A 27,799-nucleotide genomic window follows, 5' to 3' on the forward strand; every position below is an offset into this window, starting at 1 on the left:
CTCAGTAGTTGTAGTACTTGTTGTTGGCTCAGTAGTTGTAGTACTAGTTGTTGGCTCAGTAGTTGTAGTACTAGTTGTTGGCTCAGTAGTTGTAGTACTTGTTGTTGGCTCAGTAGTTGTAGTACTAGTTGTAGGCTCTGTAGTTGTAGTACTTGTTGTAGGCTCTGTAGTTGTAGTACTAGTTGTTGGCTCTGTAGTTGTAGTACTTGTTGTTGGCTCTGTAGTTGTAGTACTTGTTGTAGTCTCTGTAGTTGTAGTACTAGTTGTTGGCTCAGTAGTTGTAGTACTTGTTGTAGGTTCTGTAGTTGTAGTGCTAGTTGTTGGCTCAGTAGTTGTAGTACTTGTTGTAGGCTCTGTAGTTGTAGTACTAGTTGTTGGCTCTGTAGTTGTAGTACTTGTTGTAGGCTCTGTAGTTGTAGTACTAGTTGTTGGCTCAGTAGTTGTAGTACTTGTTGTTAGGCTCTGTAGTTGTAGTACTTGTTGTAGGCTCTGTAGTTGTAGTACTTGTTGTAGGCTCTGTAGTTGTAGTACTTGTTGTTGGCTCAGTAGTTGTAGTACTTGTTGTAGGCTCAGTAGTTGTAGTACTAGTTGTTGGCTCTGTAGTTGTAGTACTTGTTGTTGGCTCAGTAGTTGTAGTACTAGTTGTTGGCTCAGTAGTTGTAGTACTAGTTGTTGGCTCAGTAGTTGTAGTACTAGTTGTTGGCTCTGTAGTTGTAGTACTTGTTGTTGGCTCAGTAGTTGTAGTACTAGTTGTAGGCTCTGTAGTTGTAGTACTTGTTGTAGGCTCTGTAGTTGTAGTACTTGTTGTAGGCTCTGTAGTTGTAGTACTTGTTGTAGGCTCAGTAGTTGTAGTACTTGTTGTAGGCTCAGTAGTTGTAGTACTTGTTGTTGGCTCTGTAGTTGTAGTACTAGTTGTTGGCTCAGTAGTTGTAGTACTTGTTGTAGGCTCAGTAGTTGTAGTACTTGTTGTTGGCTCTGTAGTTGTAGTACTAGTTGTTGGCTCAGTAGTTGTAGTACTAGTTGTGGCTCAGTAGTTGTAGTACTAGTTGTAGGCTCTGTAGTTGTAGTACTAGTTGTAGGTTCTGTAGTTGTAGTACTAGTTGTAGGCTCTGTAGTTGTAGTACTAGTTGTTGGCTCAGTAGTTGTAGTACTAGTTGTTGGCTCTGTAGTTGTAGTACTAGTTGATGGCTCAGTAGTTGTAGTACTTGTTGTTGGCTCAGTAGTTGTAGTACTAGTTGTTGGCTCAGTAGTTGTAGTACTTGTTGTTGGCTCAGTAGTTGTAGTACTTGTTGTAGGCTCTGTAGTTGTAGTACTAGTTGTTGGCTCTGTAGTTGTAGTACTAGTTGTAGGCTCAGTAGTTGTAGTACTTGTTGTTGGCTCAGTAGTTGTAGTACTAGTTGTTGGTTCTGTACTTGTAGTACTTGTTGTTGGCTCTGTAGTTGTACTACTAGTTGTTGGTTCAGTAGTTGTAGTACTAGTTGTGGGCTCAGTAGTTGTAGTACTAGTTGTTGGTTCTGTAGTTGTTGTACTTGTTGTTGGTTCTGTAGTTGTAGTACTAGTTGTTGGCTCAGTAGTTGTAGTACTAGTTGTTGGCTCAGTAGTTGTAGTACTTGTTGTAGGCTCTGTAGTTGTAGTACTTGTTGTAGGCTCTGTAGTTGTAGTACTAGTTGTTGGTTCTGTAGTTGTAGTACTAGTTGTAGGCTCTGTAGTTGTAGTACTTGTTGTAGGCTCAGTAGTTGTAGTACTAGTTGTTGGCTCAGTAGTTGTAGTACTTGTTGTAGGCTCAGTAGTTGTAGTACTTGTTGTTGGCTCAGTAGTTGTAGTACTAGTTGTTGGCTCAGTAGTTGTAGTACTTGTTGTTGGCTCAGTAGTTGTAGTACTTGTTGTAGGCTCAGTAGTTGTAGTACTAGTTGTTGGCTCAGTAGTTGTAGTACTAGTTGTAGGTTCTGTAGTTGTAGTACTTGTTGTAGGCTCTGTAGTTGTAGTACTAGTTGTTGGCTCAGTAGTTGTAGTACTTGTTGTTGGCTCAGTAGTTGTAGTACTAGTTGTTGGCTCAGTAGTTGTAGTACTAGTTGTTGGCTCTGTAGTTGTAGTACTTGTTGTTGGCTCAGTAGTTGTAGTACTTGTTGTTGGCTCTGTAGTTGTAGTACTAGTTGTTGGCTCAGTAGTTGTAGTACTAGTTGTTGGCTCAGTAGTTGTAGTACTAGTTGTAGGCTCTGTAGTTGTAGTACTTGTTGTAGGTTCTGTAGTTGTAGTACTTGTTGTAGGCTCAGTAGTTGTAGTACTAGTTGTTGGCTCAGTAGTTGTAGTACTAGTTGTAGGTTCTGTAGTTGTAGTACTTGTTGTAGGTTCTGTAGTTGTAGTACTTGTTGTAGGCTCTGTAGTTGTAGTACTAGTTGTTGGCTCAGTAGTTGTAGTACTTGTTGTTGGCTCAGTAGTTGTAGTACTAGTAGTTGGCTCAGTAGTTGTAGTACTTGTTGTTGGCTCAGTAGTTGTAGTACTTGTTGTAGGCTCAGTAGTTGTAGTACTAGTTGTTGGCTCAGTAGTTGTAGTACTAGTTGTAGGTTCTGTAGTTGTAGTACTTGTTGTAGGCTCTGTAGTTGTAGTACTAGTTGTAGGCTCTGTAGTTGTAGTACTTGTTGTTGGCTCAGTAGTTGTAGTACTTGTTGTTGGCTCAGTAGTTGTAGTACTAGTTGTAGGTTCTGTAGTTGTAGTACTTGTTGTTGGCTCAGTAGTTGTAGTACTAGTTGTTGGCTCAGTAGTTGTAGTACTAGTTGTAGGCTCTGTAGTTGTAGTACTTGTTGTTGGTTCTGTAGTTGTAGTGCTAGTTGTTGGCTCAGTAGTTGTAGTACTAGTTGTAGGTTCAGTAGTTCTAGTATTTGTTGTAGGCTCTGTAGTTGTAGCTGTTTATAGAAATAAAAAGAGTAGAAATCTTAGTAAATGTCGATTTAATGCTCCCGATTGTTAAGAAAAACGGCTATTACACGGTCAAATTTTGGTTTCTCTTTGAGTAAGCGTCGGTTTCATTCGGCATTTTAAGAAGCTTAAATTATGGTTGAGGAGCAGAAAACCGAAGAAAAATCTCTGTTTTATCAAAAAAATTTGTGTCTCATGGAAAATTATATTTATTCATGATCACTTTTTTCATTTGTTAAGTTGTTATAGGTCTCTACTAAATCGTCAATATTTTTTGTTGCCTGTATTGTTTTAATATGTAAAAGAATTGAATGACGTGTTTGCACTTTCTCTAAAATATGAACATTTCTGATAGTTGTATTTGTTCTTAACCTTGCCGACTTAAAATAGATATTTTCTTCCTTAATGATAAGACTGGTGTTTCTATCAGTTTTACTCATGCCGGAATGTCAAACTAGAACGTAAGAAGGACTTTCCCAGTAGCATTTGTGACAATTAAATTTGCATTTCAAAGTTAACACTGAGCAATTTTAAGCACTGGACTAGTGCGGGTTTTTCGGTCGTTACACATTTACTAGCGTGAAAGAAGTCGATGGTTTGTCTCCTTGTATTTTCTTCTTACAAAAAAAAGCAACAGCAAAACAAAAAACAACAACAAATTTTCTTCATAAAAATTAAAGTTTATATCTTAAGCATTTGTAAATTTAGTTTTGACGTTCATTGTTTCTTTTAATTACAATAACAGGCGAGAAAGACACATTCATAAATTAAGCATTCAAAATGAACGAGTGTATTCCTTTGGAAGCCGGTGGATGTCCGTATTTTAGCCGGTGGTCAATTTCTATAAAAAAGATATTTATATATTAACCTAGTGCTACATTTGTGTATTACTCGTAGCCTGGAAAATACTTACTCTTTACACTCTATAAGTATTTTTGAACTCAATAATTTATGCTGTCGCGAATACCGGCAGAAAGAGGGACATGTATAATATCAGTTTTTAACTCATCACCCAGAATATTTACAGATAGAAGCTTCATAATATTGAGTCAGTGCGCATTTTTATGTATAACGTAAAGCTGTACATGTTTCACTTGGTAAATTTCTATGTAATGTTCCGTGAAATGCTAATTATTATGATAATAATAATAATAATAATAATAATAATAATAATAATAATAATAACAATACTGTTTATGTAAAAATATAAATTTTTAGACCTCTGACAATTTTCCTTCAACACTCACTTGTATGTATAAAAATTGGTGATAACAAGAGACCACATTAGACACAAGCTGACCGTATTGAAGACGATTTGGTAAACCACCGTGATCATGCTTTCAGAGTTTAAAGGCATGCTATAATTATATTGTTTTGGTTGTTCATATTTGAAGAATTGCGCCGGAAAAAGTCAGCCCACTATGTTTAAGTTTAATCTAAGGCTTGCAGAACTTTTTGGATTTTTCTATCCCATGTGATTTTATATTAAATCATTTTTACACCGGATTCAAGATTTTCCAATAAGACAATTTGTACATTTAAGTGACTCTGGAACAAGGACAATGTTTAACCATAGATTCACCAATAAAAAAGGCCCTGAAGTGGTCTAGCAGGTCTACTACTCAATGCTACATACATGTACAAAATATTTGAGCAGGCTAAAAGATTTTTTTGTTTGTTTGCTAATATGAGTTTTATGTAAAATCAAGTGACCCCATGTAAAATCAAGTGACCCAATAGAGGGGTGCCAATATTGATTGTGAGAGTATCATTTGAACAAACTTTATAGTAATTTACAATACTACAAATACTATAAATAAATGTAAGTTCCAGGCAAGAAAAAAAATCTAAGGTTTGACACTATTGACATCCATAATATTTTAATAGTTCAATATTTTCAATCGGATAAAATGTAGAACTCTCTCATTCTTCTTAGTATCTTAGTAATACATACATACGACGTTAAAAATCCAGTATTGTTTACGAAAGTGAAACCGCGTGTTGGAACAATCAAACATTCACGCGGTTTACTTTACTTTTCCAAGGAACAATTTTTATATGGGATCCTCACTAGAATGAGCGGGCTTTACATTTAATTCCAACAAAAAGTAATAAAATTTAAAAAAAATGGCAGAAAATTTAACCTGAAACATCTTTTGTGACAGTTATCCGCCCACGCAGATAACAAAATGTCACCAGGTATAGGCAACGAATATATCCTAGCGCGCATATCTTGGTAAAAAGTTAATATCAACTTAGAGGCCAATGGTAAAAGTTTTCCAGAGCACACGACGGAACTTGATATAGCTAAGCGCATATGCTCACCAGTGTGCCCACTGTGTGCAATGTAAAGGTCACACATAAAGGTCAAAAGTGTGACAAAGATATGAATATGCGTGAAAAGACTATGCATGAAAGGTTACTTGAACGAATGGAGAAAGAACGGATTACATCTAATAGTCGATCATTGTGTAAATAACTAGATTAATGGTAGCTTTTAATATAAATCCACTTACTTTAAATAACTTTGGGAGGATTTCTAATTATATGGTAAAAATAATATCCATGTATAAAATTAAAGAAATAGATTTCTAGATTTAAATTATCTAATGTCTGTTTATTGATATAAACAAACAATTACATATTCTTTCCATTAAAATTAGTGAGATGTAATATGAAAATGATTTTTTAAATGTATACATATGCATGCTTAGAAAGTAGTGCAACAGTTATTGTTAAGAGTTTGCCTCCAATATTAAACTTGTATTCATAGACCACACTTTTGATCTTATGTCTTGCTTGGGTTATACGTTGTCTACTTGTGGTATACAACTTGATATTCTTTGCGCTTTCAGGGAAGCTTTTTAAATTTCACACTTTGATTTTTATATTAAGCTAAATGCAGGAAACATTTCTGCCAAGTTTCATTAAATATATGTGTGACTTTAATGGCAAATGTCAATTTCTAAATGCGTTCATGCAAAATTGTATTACTTTGCACAGAATCAGACAATAAAACATTTTCATAACAAGGGCATTATCTTCCTGTAACAACATGGTACAAAGACTAAAATCTTTTAATACGTAAACATTTTAAAACTTTTCATAACAAATAAACAATCTCAAAAGAGGGACAGATACATAGTAATGTACCTGACTGAAAGGTCTTGCATATCCTGACTGCGTAGGAACCGAATGGCATCTTATTTAGTCATTTTTAAAGAAAAAATTGGGTCCTCTTCAAGCCTTATGACAGTTATTTTTAAATGAAAATGGACATGAAATCATATACGAGCATTAGGGCAGTGCCATCATAATCCACACGTATGTTGTTGTATTATGGTCCAGAAGATAATCAGTGCGTGTAATAAGAGAAAAGTCAAATATTGAATCGACATTATAAGTTTGAGTCAACACAAAACAGTATGCCTCCAGATTTGTAAAATAACAAATTGTTCTATCAAGTAAACATGTTGTAAAATGTATTGCTAACGTGTTTTCATATCTTATTGTTTTCTTTGGCATATTTCAAAAAATAATTTCAAGAAAGTTCATAGATGGACTGATTGAACTGAGAAGAAGTGTAATGCTTGAGAGCTGTGTTTTCATAATTTTGGTGTTATACTCTTTTTTTATTTAGGAAGTATATTCATTGGAAGTTCACTTTGTGTATTTTGGTTTTTAAATCCCAATATTTCAAATGAATGTTTCAATTTCAAATCAGGGTAAATCCATTGCACAAATTCAAAAGGTTAAGACAATAAAGTGATTCTTTAATGAAAGCAGTATGCCTCCAAATTTGTCAGACATTATTCTAATTAGTAGAAATGTTAAAAAATTAAAACGGAATTTCTTAAGAACGCCCAAAACGACAGGAAGTAAATGATACAGGGTTTGTTTGATTGGGCCAGTTCGTGGACGATAATGGAAAATGCAAGATACCATTCCCCTACACCGGCTTAAGCAGAATTTATAATTTTAATACCAAAATGGTGAAATTTTGAATTTAGAAACATTCGCAGGTGTGTTCATGTGTTACAGTGTGGAATTTATATAGATTAGTCTGACCTAAATTTAGTGGCCTCATCCCTTTCAATCATTTAAATTTCATGACAACTAAATCTAATAAACACTAACCTTTGTGTGAGAGGTCAAAATTAACAAGTTTCATTGGCTAACAAATAAATAACATCTCATTTTTTTTCACGTTTGGCGGGATTTGTAAAAAATATTCACTTCGGTCAGAGAAATTGTTAGAGAAGGATGGTCTCAAGCCATCCTTGATACATTTTGAACTCATCTTTATTTACAGTCAAGTAAATCCCAGGTTGTCCCTGTCCTGTCCTTTGTTTATAACTCATACGTAGGACTTTATAAGTGTTCTTTTACGTAGAAGTTATAAAGTCTTACGTAGAAGTTAATTAACTCCTAATTAGGCTTTTTTATCTCCTACGTAGGAGTAACAAAGTCATACGTAGGACTTACAAAGTCCTACGTAGGAGTTTTAAAGTCCTACGTAGGAATTACTAAGTCCTACGTGGAGTTAAAGAGTCCTACGTAGGAGTTTAAAAGTCCTACGTAGGAGTTTTTAACTCCTAATTAGGCTTTTTTATCTCATACGTAGGACTTTGTAACTCCTACGTAGGACTTTATAACTCCTACGTAGGAGATAAAAAAGCCTAATTAGGAGTTTATAACTCCTACGTAGGACTTTTAAACTCCTACGTAGGACTTTATAACTTCTACGTAGGAGATACAAAAGCCTAATTAGGACTTTATAACTCCTACGTAGGATACATATCAAAGTACTGAAAGTACAGAGTTCGACGGACATGTATGCTAGAGTATAACTTAAGATAGCATATTATGTAGGAAAATAAATTATATGAGCCGCGCCATGACAAAACCAACAAAGTGCATTAGCGACCAGCATTGATCGAGACCAGCCTGCGTATCCGCGCAGTCTGATCAGGATCCATGCTGTTCGCTTACAAACCCTATAACAAGTAGAGAAACTGATAGCGAACAGCATGGATCCTGATCAGACTGCGCGGATGCGCAGGCTGGTCTGGATCCATGCTGGTCGCAAATATACTATGTTGGTTTTGTCATGGCGCGGCTCATATGTGTAATTGTGGCAAGCCGCTGAAGTAAATACCTTTAGTTGATTTTGTCATTCTCTGCATATATTAAACGATGATTCTGTATTATGTACGTTTTGTTATAATTATTATACACATGTACACAAAATATATGGGTTAAACTTTGTTCAAAGTAGGATATACAATGTATTTCATTATTAAACATATGCATGCATAATGCTCCGCAAACCGTTATCTTCTTAAACTTTACGGAGCAAGAACAAGACACTTCACTACTCCCCCTGCCCCCTATAAGGATTTAATCATTTGAAACGGCCGAAAATGGATAAATTGCTCGTTTTGTTCAGCTAGTTCGTATGGAAAACGTAATCGTTAAAGCCTTTTAAAATTTTGATATATATGCTTGTTGTCGAGTAAGTTTTTTTCGAATAGCTGTGAAGCAATTTTTCAATGGGTTCAAACCCCGTTAGGCGCAAGCCGTTGTTTCCTTGAGCAAGAAACTTTACACTCATTGCTAAGTACGTACTGGTTGGTTCCAGGAACGGATTCGAAAGTGTGTCTATAATCTTATAGCTTCATACACAATCAAACTTAAATAAATTCTGTATGAACCAAAGGTGAAATGTCCTCTATATTTAAGATTTGAAATTTCAGCCGGGGGGAGGGGTTTAAGTGTCTTGTTCCTTCGCCGATATACCGGTCCGGAATGTTGAGATTTGCAAAGCATTCTGTATGCATTTCTTATAAAGTCATAAAGTCCTACGTAGGAGATACAAACTCCTAATTAGGATTTTTTATCTCCTACGTAGGAGTTAAAAAGTCCAACGTAGGAGTTTAAAAGTCCTACGTAGGAGTTATAAACTCCTAATTAGGCTTTTTTTATCTCCTACGTAGGAGTTATAAAGTCCTACGTAGGAGTTAAAAAGTCCTATGTAGGAGTTTTAAAGTCCTACGTAGGAGATACAAATTCTTATTAGGTTTTTTTTTATCTCCTACGTAGGAGTTTATTTTTTTATAGAACATTATGAATTGGCACAGGACGCTTCCGTAGGTTCATGCTTCAGAGCTATAATGTGTTTGCATAATTTTGGTGTAGTTGTCTTTTTTATTTATTAAGTACATTCGTTGGAAGCTCTGTAGGAGCACATTTGTCTCGGAGCACATTTGTCTCACGAAGTGTGACCGATGTGTTCGTAAACAGTCATATATGCGACAAATTGGAAATGAGACAGATGTGTTCAAAAACAATAGAAAGGACACTCGAAGCACATTTGTCTCACATTTTTCCCATACAATTCTTAAAAGGTAATAATAATGTCCATCTGTATACCGGCTACCAGCCATTGATCTGTGTTTTCTGTATTTATAATACCGTTTTTAGGTCACTTCCGGTCAGTCAAAAACTTTCTGCCTCTGCATAGGAGTCATATATTATATTAAAGAATATCTCTGTTCTGCATGTCACAATGAAAATGTCTACAAGTGCAGCATCCAGAACCTAAACACATATGCAGCAAGTCTATTCTTATCGTTATTAATTGCGATACGTTTTTTTTAATGCTTAAAGTTTTATAGATGATTTATGGCACTAGAAATATTCTTAGCAAAAACAAGGTAGTATCTACGGTGGCATAAAGGGGACATACAATTTTCTTATTTATTACGTGCGCACACGATAGCTTTTCCGTGGTTACGTGCGCACGCGATAGCTATTACGTGCGCACGCGCATATGTTTTGCGCATTTGGACCCTGTCCGGGATCCTCGCATGGATAGTTCGACGCCCCGTGTATGTGTCGAACCTACAGCGGTTAGGGGCAAGTGGTTTTTTTGAAATCACACGGCCATGGGGGACCTTAAATGATCTATGGAGAAAATAAGAAGACCATTACACTTCATCAGAAATATATGTATAAAAATCGTCATTTTCCAAGAATTGCGTCTTTCAGGTTCGCCATTGAAAAGGCACTTACAACATGCATGAGTTCCTAAACAATCCGGGTAATGCCATAATTATGGAATATCGGACCACTCAGAATCGGGCGAGACGCGACATTCCTATGGGACACGAAGCGAGGCACGATATTGTAACAGGAGATCTCGCAATTTCGAAGTATCTTGTACCAAAAGATTTCAGAAATGAATAAATTTTTACTTCTTTAGATAGGGCAAGTATGAATTTATTAATATTCAAATAATGATTTCTGAGGAAGTTAGATGCTTGTAACCCAAAGAAATTCGCGATAAATGTGAAATAATGCGTCATAAAAGTAGCAAAATGTAAACAATGTAGTAAATTGACTTCAATCCAAAATTCTAAATCACTTCAACTGTACAAACTGCAAAAAAGCAGCAGATGAAAAATGCTTCAGGTAATTAGCCAATGAGTAACTTTTTTGGAGCTATAAAAGTATACCAAAAATAAAAAACTTTTGAGGAATACAAATTAAAGCTTTTCTCAGGCATAATGGGCCTTTAAGTGATTTATGTAGACTATAAAGGGAATACTACTTAGCGGTATAATATGATCTGGAATCCATTTCTTGTCTCGCGTCGACGAACGCGGAGCGAGACGCAAGATTTCGGCGTGATGCGAATCGAGTCACGATATTGTATCATTCAATATCAACCGATTACGGTGTTCCGTTTGGACATAAGTAGCATTTTGTCTCCCTGAACAGCTATGCACAATGGTACAAAAGGTGAAATTGAGATGGTACGATGATTAAAAAAAACACGATGGCACGATGGTGGAATCACGATGATGCAATGACACGATAGAGAAAATAATATCGCGTTTTCATCATCATGCCATCGCAGTTTCATCATATCGTACCATTGTATTTTCACCATTGTAACATCGTCTTTCACCATAGTACCATCACGTTTTCACCATCGTACAATCGTTGTTTCACCATCGTACAATCGTTGTTTCACCATCGTACAATCGTTGTTTCAAGTTCGTACTATTGATTATTACACATGAGGCAAAACGGCAAACTTCGATTTTAAAAAAGAATTTCTGCCGTGGGGAAATATGTGACAAATAATTAATAAATAATGGCATGAGACAAATGTGCTTTCTTGTCCCTTAAAAACACATGAGACAAATGTGCTTTCTGTCCCTTAAAAAACTTGATCGGAGCACATTTGTCACACAAATGAGTTTTTTGGGGTAGACATTTGAGGTCCCATTTGTCTCATGTGGGACAATTGCGACCGCATCGGTCTTACGTAAGACAAATGTGTTCCGAGACAAATGTGCTCCTACAAATCTCACTTTATGCATTTTGGTTTTGAAACCTCTGAAATATTTGGAATTTCAAATCAGGGTAAATCTAATGCATATATTAAGAAGATTAAGACAATCAAATGTTTCTTTAATGTATGCAGCATGTATCAAGATTTGCTAACTTACAAATTGTTGTAATTAGTAAAATTGTTGTAAAATGTATTCCTAAGATGCATTTACCTAGCCTTTAAGTCTGTTTCTATCAAAAGAAATCACCCTATGACTTGCAACAAATATTAATATATTATTTCTTTATCGTGTGAGAAACCGTGAACAGTTGTGATGGTTTTGTATATTTTGTTTGAAATATAAATATATTTTTTCTTCCGAATGATTAACATTAGTGTAGGAATTAACACTATCAATGCATGTTTCTCTATTGGAACACGTTATGCTTCCACAATCGTTTATATAAATTAGAAAAAAAGTAAATCACGATTTTTTTGTTAAAGTAGATTATTACCTGTGATGCTTTCAACGTATAAAATGAGCAAATTTTACAATATAACTGACGTGTAATGTTTGCAAAATAAAAACATGTATGAATATTTCGCATTTCGTTTTGAGTTTGATCATTTGATTTCATACTTTTTAATGTAAATTGTAAACTATATGATTTTACACTTACGCTTGAACTAAGAATAATATGCAACAGTCAATGTTGAGATTTATGGACGGACGGACTGACAGACGGACATACAGACAGACATACGGACGGAGGTTAAACCTTAAGTCCCCTCCGGTCGGTTAAACCTTTAGGGACTAATAAGCAACAGTCAATGTTGAGATTGTAATATTTATACTTACTCGTCTCGCAGTTTGTTCCTGTATAACCAGCTACACACTGACATGTGTAGGAATCAACACCATCTATGCATGTTCCTCCATTGGCACACGTTATACTTTCACAATTGTTAATATCTAGAAAAAGGAAAATCACGATTTTTGTATTTTATATCAGAAGTTAATTGTCTGTGCTTGCACACTCGTCTATATCTAAATAAATAAATAAATATGGAAACATAATAAGAACACGGTATACTTAAACAATTGTATATTTAAAAACAGGAAAGGAGAATATAATTTTGCTTTTAGTAGATAATTAAATGTGTTGATGTCAACGTTTTTATGAAGCAAATTGTACGACATACATGTTTATGATACAGAGTATCGAGTATGAATATTTCGCAATACTTTCCGATGTTAAGAATTTTATTTTCATACTTTTGAATGTTGTATGTAACCAACTCTATTATTTTACACCTGACATGCTGCTTCATGCGCATGCGCAATCTGCGTAGGGTTAAAGATAATTGCCCTACAAGGAATTGTAGAAGAAGTTCATTGACAAGTCTGAGTAAGTTGAAGATAAAAAGTAAAATATTGTATTAAATAGCTTTAAACAAAAAAAAAAAAAAACAACAAAAAAACAAAAACAAAAAGGACACAAAAAAACCCAGAAGCTATGGCCAAGATTGCCGTATCAAGGTATGGTAAAAACGATATTTTAAGAACTCCCTCTTGTGACCACGATGAACTTGTATATTAAACCATTGTTGAAAAAAATTACCAAAATAAACTATTCTAAACAAATGTTTAATCATCTAGATTATATCAAATTTTTTATGAAGTTGTTGGTTACTTATAAATGTATTCTTTCGTTATTGCTTTTTCCTTACGCAGAAGAATACGTTTGCGCGAAATGCTACTTCGTCTCTATGGACATACTTTATTGTACAAAAGGTCTATAAAACATTTGAGAGAACTAACAAATTGCTTTTTTATCAATAAAAATGTTGTAAAATGTTTCATTAAGGTGATCTACCTAGCTTTAGAATCAATTGCTATCATAAAAAAAAACACTCTATGACTTATAACAAATAGCCATTTATTTCTCTTTCACGTGCGTATCGGTAAAGAATTTGATTTATAATGTATTTCTATACATTTTTGTTCAAAATTGATTTGAAAAAAATATTTTACTCATATTATGGCGCCTCGTTTTTAAAACAAAGCCTAAGCTTTCTTTTTATGTGTTATTTTCAAGATAAGGTAGACCATTGCTAATGCATTACCTCCACTTTGAAGAGTATTTAAATAGGAATCACTGGTCAACTACATTGAAATTGGGGTTCGTGGGTTCAAGATTTAACATGACATTGTGTAAAAGGTCAATCTTTACACTAATTAATATATAATGAACTTACATTGAGATTGTATAATTAATACTTACTCTCGCAGTGTGTTCCCGTATAACTAGGTAAACATTGACATGAGTAGGAATTAACACCATCAATGCATGTTCCTCCATTTAAACACGTAATATCTTGACATTCGTTTATATCTAGAAAAAGGAAAATCACTATTTTTGTAATTTATATGAGTAGATAATTATCTGTGCTTGCACACTCGTCTATATCTTAATAAATAAATAAATAAATAAAAATAAATAAATAAGGAAACATAATAAGAACACGGTATACTTGAACAATTGTATATCTCAAAATAGGTAAGGAAAACATAATTTTGATTTCACTTGATAATGAAATGTGTTGCTGTCAACGTATTTATGAGACAAATTGTACAACATACATGTATGTGATACAGATAAGTATAAATATTTTGCAATACTTTCCGACTTTCTGATGTTGGGCATTTGATTTTCATATTTTTGAATGTTGACTGTAGACAACACAATCATTTTTCACCTGACATGCTGGGACCAAGAATAATAAGCATTCATCTCCAGTAAAGAGGAAGGCTAACCTGCTTATTGGTATTGTCTGATCAGGCTCTATACTGTATAAAGCTCAATTTATTGATTTTGTTTTTGTAATCCCTAAATATTTGGAACTTATATTCAATTTTCAAATCAACGTTAATCCATTACACAAATTTATAAGGACAATATTATGATGACATGAGGGTTATTCTTTGATGGAAGCATCACGCCTGCAATTTTGTAATATTCAAATTGTTGTAATCATTAAGATGTTGTAAAATGAAAATACTTAGGTGCATAGAAAGAAAATCAATTTCTATCCTCGCATTGACATATTTAGGAATCCACAACATCAACGCATGTTCCTTCACGCAAGCAAAGGTGAACTAAATTATGATAAGAAACCTATATACGTAAAATATTGTAACTTTCTAAAAAAAGGGAAACATGATCTCGTGATCAGTAGATAACGAAAAGTGTTGCTATCAACGAACTTATTGTCAAATTTAACAAGATACAAAAAAATATTTAGTCATATCTTCCGATGCTGGACATTTGATTCTCATACATTTGATTGTTAAATGTAAACAACCATATCATTTAAATTAATACTTGACATGCTTGAACCAAACAAATAAACAGTCGTCAGCAATAAAGTGCCGGGCCAGCCTAATAGTAACTTTCATATGAACCGCAAACATATGGCAGATAATTGTTTTGCCTATTCTACCATATTTCATTATATTTTAAATTCTTTACCTTAAAAAGACAATTTTCCATGGAATTGATGTCATTACACCCGTCACGATTTTCTTACAACAGTGTATGATTCATAATGGTACATTTACGTCATTCTAAGAAAAACTTACTAAATTGCCAGTCTAATATGTAAGAATTCTTATTCAGGCCTCTTTACGGTTGGTAGCTGATCAGTTTGTGTACTTTAGTTTTGTAAACAATGTAACAATGTAGAATGTAAACAACTATACGTATTATACTTTATATGCTGGAACCAATCAATTAAACATTTGTCAGCAATAAAGTGCTTGACCGGTCTAACAATATCTGTCATATGTTGCGGTTCGGATCGGAATATCCGTCCCACGGGAACCCGCAAGGGGCAGTTCTCTCGAGATGGATATTCCGATCCAATTCGCAAAAATAATTATGTCAGATATTTTCTCTTGCATATTCTACCATATTCCATTATATTTTATAATGAAACAATTTTCCATGGAAAGTAATGTCATTATACCCGTAACTATTTTCTCACAACAGCATATGCATTAACTACTTCATTCATAACAGTAAAATAAAGCCATACTGTGCAAGCTTTTATAAAGCACGCGGCATGGATAAAACTAACGGAATCGCCAGTCAGATATGTAAGAATGCTTGATCAGGCTCTATAGTTTAGGTAGCTCACTTTGTATGCTTCAGTTTTGTTATCACATATTATTCGGATGTAATATTCAAATTTCAAATCAGGATAAATTCATTACACAACTTTATAAGAAAAATAAAATGATGGCATGAAGGTGATTCCTTAATGAAAGAAGCATGCTTCATGATTTTGGTATGTTTTAGAGACTGATAAATTGTTTTAATCAGTAAAATGTTTTAGAGCGTAATACTTAGATGATGTTACATTACATTTAAGTAAATTTCTATTAAATAAAAACACCTTAGGACTTGAAACAGAAAGTCAACAAAATGTTCTTGAAAATTAATTCTACTTAGGTAGTGAGGTAGTGGCGCCTCATTGTTTTTTTTTTACAATATCGTCTCTAAGTTGTCTTCATTTGTTATTTTAAATGGTTGAAAATGACTGTGTATGTGTTTTTTTTTGCGCAAAAGCTTAGTGCATTTGTTTTAAAAAATAAATACATATCTTCTAAAGAATGTTTTTCTGAAAATTTATTTTACCCATTTAGTTACGCCTCGCTTTCAAAACAAATCGACTCTTTTTGTCTGTATTTGCTATCTTTTTCAAGATATAGATTTTACATGTGTAAAAGGTCAATCGTTACACTAATATATAATGAATTTAAATTGAGATTGTATAATTAATACTTACTCTCGCAGTGTGTTCCCGTATAACTAGGTAAACATTGACATGTGTAGGAATTAACACCATCAATGCATGTTCCTCCATTTAAACACGTAATACCATCACATTCGTTAATATCTAGAAAAAAAAGGAAAATCACGACTTTTGTATTTTATATCAGAAGTTAATTATCTGTGCTTACACACTCGTCTATATCTAAATAAATAAATATGGAAACATAATAAGAACATGGTATACTTAAACAATTGTATATTTAAAAATAGAAAAGGAGAATATAATTTTGCTTTTAGTAGATAATTAAATGTGTTGATGTCAACGTATTTATGAGACAAATTGTACAACATACATGTATGTGATACAGATAAGTATAAATATTTTGCAATACTTTCCGACTTTCCGATGTTGGGCATTTGATTTTCATATTTTTGAATGATGACTGTAGACAACACAATCATTTTACACCTGAAAATGCTGGGACCAAGAATAATAAGCATTTCGTCGCCAGTAAAGAGGTAGGCTAACCTGCTTATTGGTATAGTCTGATCAGGCTCTATACTGTATAAAGCTCAATTTATTGATTTTGTTTTTGTAATCCCTAAATATTTGGAACTTATATTCAATTTTCAAATCAACGTTAATCCATTACACAAATTTATAAGGATAATATTATGATGACATGAGGGTTATTCTTTGATGGAAGCATCACGCCTGCAATTTTGTAATATTCAAATTGTTGTAATCATTAAAATGTTGTAAAATGAAAATACTTAGGTGCATAGAAAGAAAATCAATTTCTATCCTCGCATTGACATATTTAGGAATCCACAACATCAACGCATGTTCCTTCACGCAAGCAAAGGTGAACTAAATTATGATAAGAAACCTATATACGTAAAATATTGTAACTTTCTAAAAAAAGGGAAACATGATCTCGTGATCAGTAGATAACGAAAAGTGTTGCTATCAACGAACTTATTGTCAAATTTAACAAGATACAAAAAAATATTTAGTCATATCTTCCGATGCTGGACATTTGATTCTCATACATTTGATTGTTAAATGTAAACAACCATATCATTTAAATTAATACTTGACATGCTTGAACCAAACAAATAAACAGTCGTCAGCAATAAAGTGCCGGGCCAGCCTAATAGTAACTTTCATATGAACCGCAAACATATGGCAGATAATTGTTTTGCCTATTCTACCATATTTCATTATATTTTAAATTCTTTACCTTAAAAAGACAATTTTCCATGGAATTGATGTCATTACACCCGTCACGATTTTCTTACAACAGTGTATGATTCATAATGGTACGTTTACGTCATTCTAAGAAAAACTTACTAAATCGCCAGTCTAATATGTAAGAATTCTTATTCAGGCCTCTTTACGGTTGGTAGCTGATCAGTTTGTGTACTTTAGTTTTGTAAACAATGTAACAATGTAGAATGTAAACAACTATACGTATTAAACTTTATATGCTGGAGCCTGGAACCAATCAATTAAACATTTGTCAGCAATAAAGTGCTTGACCGGTCTAACAATATCTGTCATATGTTGCGGTTCGGACCGGAATATCCGTCCCACGGGAACCCGCAAGGGGCAGTTCTCTCGAGATGGATATTCCGATCCAATTCGCAAAAATAATTATGTCAGATATTTTCTCTTGCATATTCTACCATATTCCATTATATTTTAAATTCTTCATCTTAATGAAACAATTTTCCATGGAAAGTAATGTCATTATACCCGTAACTATTTTCTCACAACAGCATATGCATTAACTACTTCATTCATAACAGTAAAATAAAGCCATACTGTGCAAGCTTTTATAAAGCACGCGGCATGGATAAAACTAACGGAATCGCCAGTCAGATATGTAAGAATGCTTGATCAGGCTCTATAGTTTAGGTAGCTCACTTTGTATGCTTCAGTTTTGTTATCACATATTATTCGGATGTAATATTCAAATTTCAAATCAGGATAAATTCATTACACAACTTTATAAGAAAAATAAAATGATGGCATGAAGGTGATTCCTTAATGAAAGAAGCATGCTTCATGATTTTGGTATGTTTTAGAGACTGATAAATTGTTTTAATCAGTAAAATGTTTTAGAGCGTAATACTTAGATGATGTTACATTACATTTAAGTAAATTTCTATTAAATAAAAACACCTTAGGACTTGAAACAGAAAGTCAACAACATGTTCTTGAAAATTAATTCTACTTAGGTAGTGAGGTAGTGGCGCCTCATTCATTGGTGTTTTTTTTTTACAATATCGTCTCTAAGTTGTCTTCATTTGTTATTTTAAATGGTTGAAAATGACTGTGTATGTGTTTGCAAAATAAAAACATGTATGAATATTTCGCATTTCGTTTTGAGTTTGATCATTTGATTTTCATACTTTTTAATGTAAATTGTAAACTATATGATTTTACACTTACGCTTGAACTAAGAATAATATGCAACAGTCAATTTTGAGATTTATGGACGGACGGACTGACAGACGGACATACAGACAGACATACGGACGGAGGTTAAACCTTAAGTCCCCTCCGGTCGGTTAAACCTTTAGGGACTAATAAGCAACAGTCAATGTTGAGATTGTAATATTTATACTTACTCGTCTCGCAGTTTGTTCCTGTATAACCAGCTACACATTGACATGTGTAGGAATCAACACCATCTATGCATGTTCCTCCATTGGCACACGTTATACTTTCACAATTGTTAATATCTAGAAAAAGGAAAATCACGATTTTTGTATTTTATATCAGTAGATAATTATTTTCTGTGCTGCTGTCAACGTATTAATTGGGAACATTTTTACAATATAACTAACGTGTGATGTATACCCAATTAGCTTTCACAGTCGTTTCTATCTAAAAACAAAACAATAAGTAGATAAATATAATAAATCATTAAAAGAAAAAAAAACACAACAAAAAAGACGATAAGAATACGATATGCTTAAAAATCTATATTCAAAAACCAAGAAACAAAAACGATATGACTTCGTTATCAGGACATAAATAAATGTATTACTGTCAACGTATTTATAAAAATAACTTCCGTGTGAAGTATACACAATATGAATAAGTATGAACATTTCGCAACACTTTCCAATGATGGGCATTTGATTTTCAAACTTTTGAATGTTGATTGTAAATAGCTATATGATTTTACACTAGACCTGCTAGAAACAAGGTAAATCCATTTCATAAATTATAATTTGTTGTAATTGCTAAAATGTTTAAATTGTATTACTAAGGTGATTTTACATAGCCTTAAAGTCAATTTCTTGCGAATGAAATCACCCTATGACTGGTAACTAATATCCATACCTTCTCTTTTATGTGAGTAACGGTGAAAATTTCTGTTGATTGTGTATATGTGTACATTATTTTAAATATGATTTTGAATATAAACATATATGTTTTCAAGTACAATTTCTTAACAATTTATTATACCAAAAATCCATGATATAATTGTGCACCTTCTGTGAAAAGACTAATCTTTGCATGATTGCAGGAAAATGTATTTCATTTTCTTTCAGCCTGGGATTTACTTTCAAAGATCCAAGATGACCGCCGAAATCCAAAAATGTATGTTTTGTTGTTGGGAGTTATAATAATCAAGTAGACTTCACAAAATAGTGATATAACACAAACACGTGTATACTCTACAAGATGTAAATTAATTCTACTAAAATCCCTAACATGGAGGTACTGGCTGGACATGTTATTGAACATGCGCAATGTGCATATATTATAAACTAGCTAATCAGCTGATATTACTACAATGTTCAAATAGCTATACATTTCTCTTTCATGGTAGTAATGGTGAAGAAATGTGTTGATTGCTTTTATTAGTACATTTGTTTTAAAAATAAATACATATCTTCTAAAGAATGTTTTTCTGAAAATTTATTTAACCCATTTAGTTACGTCTCGCTTTCAAAACAAAATCGACTCTTTTTCGTCTTTATTTGCTATCTTTTTTACATGTGTAAAAGGTCAATCTTTACACTAATATATAATGAATTTAAATTGAGATTGTATAATTGATACTTACTCTCGCAGTGTGTTCCCGTATAACTAGGTAAACATTGACATGTGTAGGTATTAACGCCATCAATGCATGTTCCTCCATTTAAACACGTAATACCATCACATTCGTTAATATCTAGAAAAAAAGGAAAATCACGACTTTTGTATTTTATATCAGAAGTTAATTGTCTGTGCTTGCACACTCGTCTATATCTAAATAAATAAATAAATATGGAAACATAATAAGAACACGGTATACTTAAACAATTGTATATTTAAAAACAGGAAAGGAGAATATAATTTTGCTTTTAGTAGATAATTAAATGTGTTGATGTCAACGTTTGTATGAAGCAAATTGTACGACATACATGTTTATGATACAGAGTATCGAGTATAAATATTTCGCAATACTTTCCGATGTTGGGAATTTTATTTTCATACTTTTGAATGTTGTATGTAACCAACTCTATTATTTTACACCTGACATGCTGCAACCAAGAATGGTAAGCATTCGTCACCAATAAAGAGCCAGGCCAACCTGCTTATTTTAAATTTACAGTCTGATTAGGCTATATACTGTACAAAGCTCATTTTGTGGGTTTTGTTTTTTGTAGTCCCTTAATATTTGGAACTAATATTCCATGCCACAAATTTATACAATAATGTGATGATTAGGGAGATTTTTTAATAAAAGCAATATGCCTTCTTTTTACGACGCGTAAGGTTTGTTTAACAAATCGACAGGATGTATTATTTTCATGCGCATGCGCAATCTGCGTAGGGTTAAAGATAATTGCCCTACAAGGAATTGTAGAAGAAGTTCATTGACAAGTCTGAGTAAGTTGAAGATAAAAAGTAAAAAATTGTATTAAATAGCTTTAAACAAAAAAAACAAAAAGGACACAAAAAAACCCCCAAAAGCTATGGCCAAGATTGCCGTAAAAAGGTATGGTTAAAATGATATTTTAAGAACTCGCTCTTGTGACCACGATGAACTTGTATATTATATCATTGTTGTAAAAATGTTGAAATATATTTTGTAGAAAGAAAAAAAGATGTCTACTTAATTGTTTTTGAAAAAGTTCGTATAAAAAAACTAACAGATGAAATCGAAGTTAAATATCATATTCTGAAAAAAGTCAGAACATATGATAATGCATATCTATGTTTCTAGTTTTCAGTTTACCTGGTTTGATTGTTTATCCGATTAGACTCTGATTCAGAACAGAACACTTTAAATTCACATTGATATTTTTTTAGTAATTTTAAGATATTTTTGTTAGTTGGGTAGCAAAATTACACACATTTTATCCAGTTTATCGTAAATCATTTTCAAAATATAGGTAAATACATGCCACACTAATTGTAACTTCAAACAATTTATTCAAAACGCTGCTGTTAAAGTTACTTATTAACTTTGTCATGGTATTGAAACGTCACCGTTGAATATCTATAAAAAAACCCCAAAAACAACCGGTCACGTGCTGATCTGTTTGACACTTATTTCCACATAATCAAAAGAAATGTACGGCACCATTTACATAATATTTTTTGATTAAGTAGGATTTCTGTGCTTTAATCACACTAGCAAACCTCGTTACATCTTTACATTATTATTTTAAAGGAAGAGTATCCAAGTGACGTGCACTTAAATGCAAGAGATTGTTGAATTCAAATCTGTCTTTTGTTTGAATAGAATGCATCCTTCAGGATATTTAAAAAATAAAGGGGCGTATTCCTCAATGCGTAAATGCAGAAATGTTCAAGTTGATTACTTAACTTCACCATTCCATCGGTAATTTACCAAAATAAACTATTCTAAACAAATGTTTAATCATCTAGATTACATCAAATTGTTTAAGAAGTTGTTGGTTACTTATAAATGTATTCTTTCGTTATTGCTTTTTCCTTACGCGGAAGAATGCGTTTGCGCAAAATGCTACTTCCGTCTCTATGGACATATTTTATTGAACAAAAGGTCTATATAATACATTTGAGAGAACTAACAAATTGTTTTTTTTTTATCAATAAAAATGTTGTAAAATGTTTCATTAAGGTGATCTACCTAGCTTTAGAATCAATTGCTATCAAAATAAACACTGACTTATAACAAATAGTTATTCATTTCTCTTTCAAGTGCGTATCGGTAAAGAATTTGATTTATTGTATATTTCTAAACATTTTTGATCAAAATTGATTTGAAAAAAATATTTTACTCATATAATGGCGCATCGGTTTTAAAACAAAGTCTAAGTTTTCTTTTTATGTGTTATTTTCAAGTTAAGGTAGACTATTGCTAATGCATTACCTCCACTTTGAAGAGTATTTAAATAGGAATCACTGGTCAACTACATTGAAATTGGGGGTCGTAGGTTCAAACCCAAGAAGGGGCAACTTTTTTTCTGTTTTCATTTTAACATTATTTATGTATCTCTCAGATCCCTAATAGAAAAAAGTGTTTGATTTTAATCATATAATTATTGTAGGTATTTATTTGCTAAATAATGCCAAATTTCAATATCAAATATGATACCTGATATTTTTAAAGTTTAATAAAATAAAAACTACACAGTAAAGGTATTTTATATTTCGCGTGATCAACCAATATACTTTTAAGAAAATTTAGGCAAAATTTGAAACAGTCCCTCATTGTGGTAAATTTTAGGAATATTTTGAATAAGGCTTTTTGTATAGAGCAATAGCAATAGCAATTGGCAATAGGAAAACATTTTTCATAATGATTATATTATTGATTATTTAGAGTTTCCTCATTTCTATAAAAAAAAAAACATTTTAATAGCAAAGTTTTAGTTCAGAAATTTATCCATAACTCATAAACCACATGGTAAATTTTATTTAAATTCTGCATGCAGGTGACCTTTTAGTCCGATGTTGCCAATTTTACAGTTCCTTTTAGTGCCCATTAACCATGGTCTACCTTAAGAAAACAACAACAAGTGAGGATATTTATTTTCAAGAAATGATTTAAAATATGCAATAGCTCCATCCTTACACTAAGATTCAGTCAATTTAAATTGAGATTGTATTATTAATACTTACCCGTCTCGCAGTTTGTTCCCGTATAACCAGCTACACATTTGCAGGTACCATTTTCGCATGTTCCTCCATGGGAACACGTTGTGTTTTCACAACCTAACATAGAAATGTAGAAAAAGGAAAATCACGATTTATGTATTTCATATTAGTTGTGTTTTATTATTTGATATTTTATCTAATTTAATGATGTATATTATGTATGAAATGTAACTCAAGAGTGTTGTCCAAATCAAATCATATGCACTTATAATAATTAAAAGTGATTAACAACACAAGAATAGCCATATTAATTTTACTTAATTGTTTCTTGGACTGGCGTGTACATCATGAGTATAAAAGCATTCAGAGTAGGTGGAGTTTATCTGAGGATTCAGAGGTCATAGATCTATTGATGTATTGAATATTACAACAAGTACATGTATACAATTATCTATGTTGCTGTCACAACGTCTAATTTGGGCATTTTACAATTTAACTTACATGCAATGTGTTATATGTTTGAATATTTGCATTTGGTTTTGAATGTCGAATGTAAACAACTCTATCATTTAATGCTTGTCATATTGAAATAAGAATGATAAGCATTCGTCAGGTCAGCCTGCTTATCTGTACAGTCTGATCAGGCTGTATTCTTTAAGTAGCTTACTTAGTGTATATGTTTTCATTGAAGCCGCTCCACTATTCCGAATATAGGACAACTTACATACATTACACAAATTCAGCAAGTTAAGGGTATGAAAATAAAGTGATGATATGATGAAGAGTATAAAATAGAAGACGTATGTCATTTTATTGAAATAACATAGAACAAAATATTGTCAAGCGTTCCAATAATGCTCTTAAAAAGATGGGAAAGTTGACACAATTTTCATTTCTAAGTCATTTCGAAGATTTCAAACGAGAAATTGTCTGCTATAAAAATCGACGCCAAATTTGTGACAAAGATGTTTGTTTTACAATAACCTTACAATTGAGACAAAAGCCACCCTGACCATTTAAAAGAAAACAAAAACAAACCAGTTTTCTGCCTTACCTTAAGTGTGTTTATAAAAGTGTTGACAATTTGACTTTTTTTAAATGAAATTGTTTTTCTTAATACGTTAAGAGCGCTTAATATTATTTAACCTTACTGTACTAAAGGAACGGTGGCTCTCAACCCAGAGATCGGGTTCGAACACTATTCAGCCATGGCCATGTTTTCTTATATTGCACCAGGAAGTAAAGTATTGTTAAATTTATAACTTTTAGAAGCATAGTATCATAGTATTGTTTACTTCAAGTAAGCGGACTTAGAAGTGATTGATAAAAATTGTGAGATCTTGTTTCGCGATCGATCTAAAATAAATTTGTTTGAACTAAAGGATTGTATCATGTGACAAAACAAATCGCTTGAAATACTGTGAAATGATTTAATTTCGCTGGCATATAATTTAGGATAAGCTTGTTGGGTTTTTAGTTCGCGCAAATATACTGATTTGCGAAATTTTGATAGATCTTTGCATGAATATTAACTGAAAGAAATAAGTGATTTTCATCAAATATCATCTTTGTCTATCATATTTTTCTCAGATTGATGCCCTTTTCTGTAAGAGCTGAGCAATTTTGTGTCAAACTAGATAAAGACGCTTATTAATTCACTTTCATATTCTGAGACACTTTATACTAAGGAGCTTAAGCACGTATGATAAGGTTTATAATGTCATTGAATTTGCACGTTAGTGAAGGGTCACCCTTGCAGTTTGACAAAACGCTGTTGGCTGCTTTTTGTGCCGCCATGTAAAAGTTAAGTTTCATACTTTATTTTTGTCTGGGCCAGTTCTCCTACACTTTAAAAGCTGTTGACTTGAAACTTCATAGGATGATGTATCTCAATGAGAAGAATTGCAATGCACAAGAAATTGTACTCTGCACTTCATGGATATTTGAGTGATTGCCTTTTATTAATTTTCATACTTGATAGGCTTGTCCAGTGTTATTGCCCTTTGTTAATTTATATACTTTATACATGTATTTTTTGTCCGGGCCATATCTCCTAAACTATAATAGCTATGGACTTGGAAACTTCATAGGATGATAGATCTCATTGAGAAAAAGTGCAGTGCATAAAAACCGGTACTCTGTACTACATGATTTTTTAGTTATTGTCCTTTGGTCACTTAAAGTTTAATTGACTCCTAATTTGGTATGCAAGCCTTTTTCATTGATATGAAGTGCAATGCGCAGGAATCCATCAAGTCCTCCATTTGATATGTCAGTGTAAAACTTTTCCCTTTTTGTAAACTTTATTTTTGGTAATTAAAAAGTTTTTATTAAATTTAAAATAAATTGGGTTAAAACAGTTAAATTTCCCGTAAAGTTAAAAGGGAAAGTATTTGGGAAAACCGTAAAAATTTAAAAAAACTATTTTAAAAAAAGAAAATGCCCAACCGGGCGCTATAAAGGGACAAACGGGCTTCCCCATCGGGAGAGTTCTGTAAAGATTAAAAAAAAATTAAAAAAGAAAAAAATAAAAATTAAAAAAAAATGTATGTTGTATAATTTTGATTTATTTATTTAGATGGGTCATTTAAAGGGATTGTTAAGGGAAAAAAACCGTGTTAAAAAAAATAAAGTCCGGATTTTCCATCGGGTTTGTTTTTAATTTATGAAAATTTTTGTAAAAAAAGGGCATCCGCACAAGGTAAATACTTTAGAAGCATGACGAAACCAAAGAATTATCGGACGCTTACTTTTATTGAAGAATATTGCCAATCAACAATTTGTCGTGCAATAACTTCCGCAGAAACCTCCAGACTTATAAAACCCATTTGCCTTAAATGCGTCTTCGAAAAGGTGCATTTACCCTCTTTCCTAAGGGAAGCAACCGGCATGAACTCTGGGCCATATACTGGTTGATGCCTCTTTTTGCTTAAGAAATAATATCAGTTTCAGTGATGTTGATCAGCTTTTTTACGCCGGCTCGTAGTTTTGGTGCGTAGAACCACGACAACGAAGATTACTTCATTTATGGAATACTGTTTTTAAAGCTCACTCGATGAAATAAAATTCATTTTACACAAAATAAAAAATAATTATGCTCTTTGTAATAATAATTTGACATGACACCATTGCGTTATATATAAACATAGCGTTAAAGTGCAATATTTTTTACGTTACACTGTTTAGGCGCGTCAATGAAAAATGACCTTTTTATTATTAAGATCGGGAGGTCGAAGGTTCGAGCCCAACGGGGAGCTTTAATTGAAGGATGAATGTTTCTCGTGGGACTCGTCCCCAAATGGCCACTTCGTGAGCCGCGATGTAGTTAAAATGAATGGTTACCGATTTAAATACACCTGGCGCCTGGCATAGTCACGCCCGTTTAACTCACAACGAGTGAAAAATGTCCATCGGTAAAAATGTTGTGAGCAACTTCCGTTCCTCGTTGTGAGCACCCATCTATGACGAGTGACACGATAAACAAGGCGAGTTTTTCATAATTTTTGAAGATTACAGACATTTATGTTAAAATATCGGAATGCAGTTAGCTAGCGATGTGTTTTCCGAGTATGCACATGTAAAGATATTGTCTGTTGGTGGACAATTTGATGGAAATACCGTGCGACGCAGTCACTCGGGGTAGCTGGAAAACTGGAGACAACTTCTCGTTGGACCTAATTTAACATTGAAAACGTCGATTCTGCTGACGTTTTGTGCATTCTAACCTAAAACAGATGCCCACAAGTCTTCAGCGTAAATTATTATCTGAAAGTCTTCGTAGAAACGAAGATATACTCTTTCTTGCTTTAATCCTCGTTGTGAGCACCATAACCTCGTTGTGAGCAAGACAAGCGCAGTGCTTGTCTGGTTTTAATATGTAATTCAAATGGCAAGAATACAATTTTCAATCTACCAAAAGCAATCAAAACGTTTTTTTTACAATAGTTTTTCTTTGCAATAGTTCTTCTTTTTCTTTTTTTGAAAATTATTCTTCATATTCACAAGTCATCATATTAACAGAAGAACTAATTAGTGGAGGTAAATCAGGTATTTTATTTCGTATACTCTAGTGTGGCACGAGTGAACATCACGGGGTGTTTATGAATATTTCAACAATTTCACAATCTGTGTGTGCACGCATACATGTGTTTATCCTGAGCTGAAGACTGACCAAGTTATGTAAAACAAGAACTATCACGGTAAATTGACAGTGCCCCTGAAGTGGCGCTTTGTCCTTTGATTTATGGACCAGATAGATTATTTGTTTTTGGACAATTAGATCTTCAATGTGAAGATAATTCAATGTCAAGGTGAAATAAATATAGGTCAGTTGGAAGGTCTTGTCCAAAGGGGCATTGTGTTCAAATATGAATTAATTCCACTTACTTATAAAGAAGTTATGGCCAATTTTAAAGTTTTTGGATGTTCTAGAAGGTCATTCACGGTACAAGGTAAAAAGTACAGATCAGTTTGAAGGTCATGCCTAAAGGGGTGTTGTTTCAAAATAAGAGTAGAATCCGTATACTAATAAGGAAGTTATGACCAATTTTTAAGTTTTTGGACAATTTGACTTTCAAGGTGAAGGTCATTCAGAGGTCAAGGTCA

At 33.0% G+C, this 27,799-nt stretch overlaps 1 protein-coding gene across 1 annotated transcript in view; it reads right to left on the bottom strand.

The window, feature by feature from the left end:
* LOC132715378 (uncharacterized) overlaps positions 1-23,318 on the bottom strand; it is a 70,140-nt gene extending 46,822 nt beyond the window's left edge. The window contains exons 1-7 of the mRNA XM_060698741.1: positions 23,219-23,318; positions 20,184-20,294; positions 18,733-18,846; positions 16,109-16,219; positions 13,543-13,653; positions 12,117-12,230; positions 1,045-2,903 (exon numbers count right to left, since the gene is read on the bottom strand). Of these exons, the coding sequence (XP_060554724.1) occupies positions 1,045-2,903; positions 12,117-12,230; positions 13,543-13,653; positions 16,109-16,219; positions 18,733-18,846; positions 20,184-20,294; positions 23,219-23,318 (2,520 nt within the window). The remainder of the gene's footprint in view (positions 1-1,044; positions 2,904-12,116; positions 12,231-13,542; positions 13,654-16,108; positions 16,220-18,732; positions 18,847-20,183; positions 20,295-23,218) is intronic.
* Between the last annotated feature and the right edge of the window lie 4,481 nt (positions 23,319-27,799).

Source organism: Ruditapes philippinarum, unplaced genomic scaffold (assembly GCF_026571515.1).
Source record: "Ruditapes philippinarum isolate M1 unplaced genomic scaffold, ASM2657151v2 ctg1746_1_1_1_1, whole genome shotgun sequence".
Classification (NCBI taxonomy): Eukaryota; Metazoa; Mollusca; class Bivalvia; order Venerida; family Veneridae; genus Ruditapes; species Ruditapes philippinarum.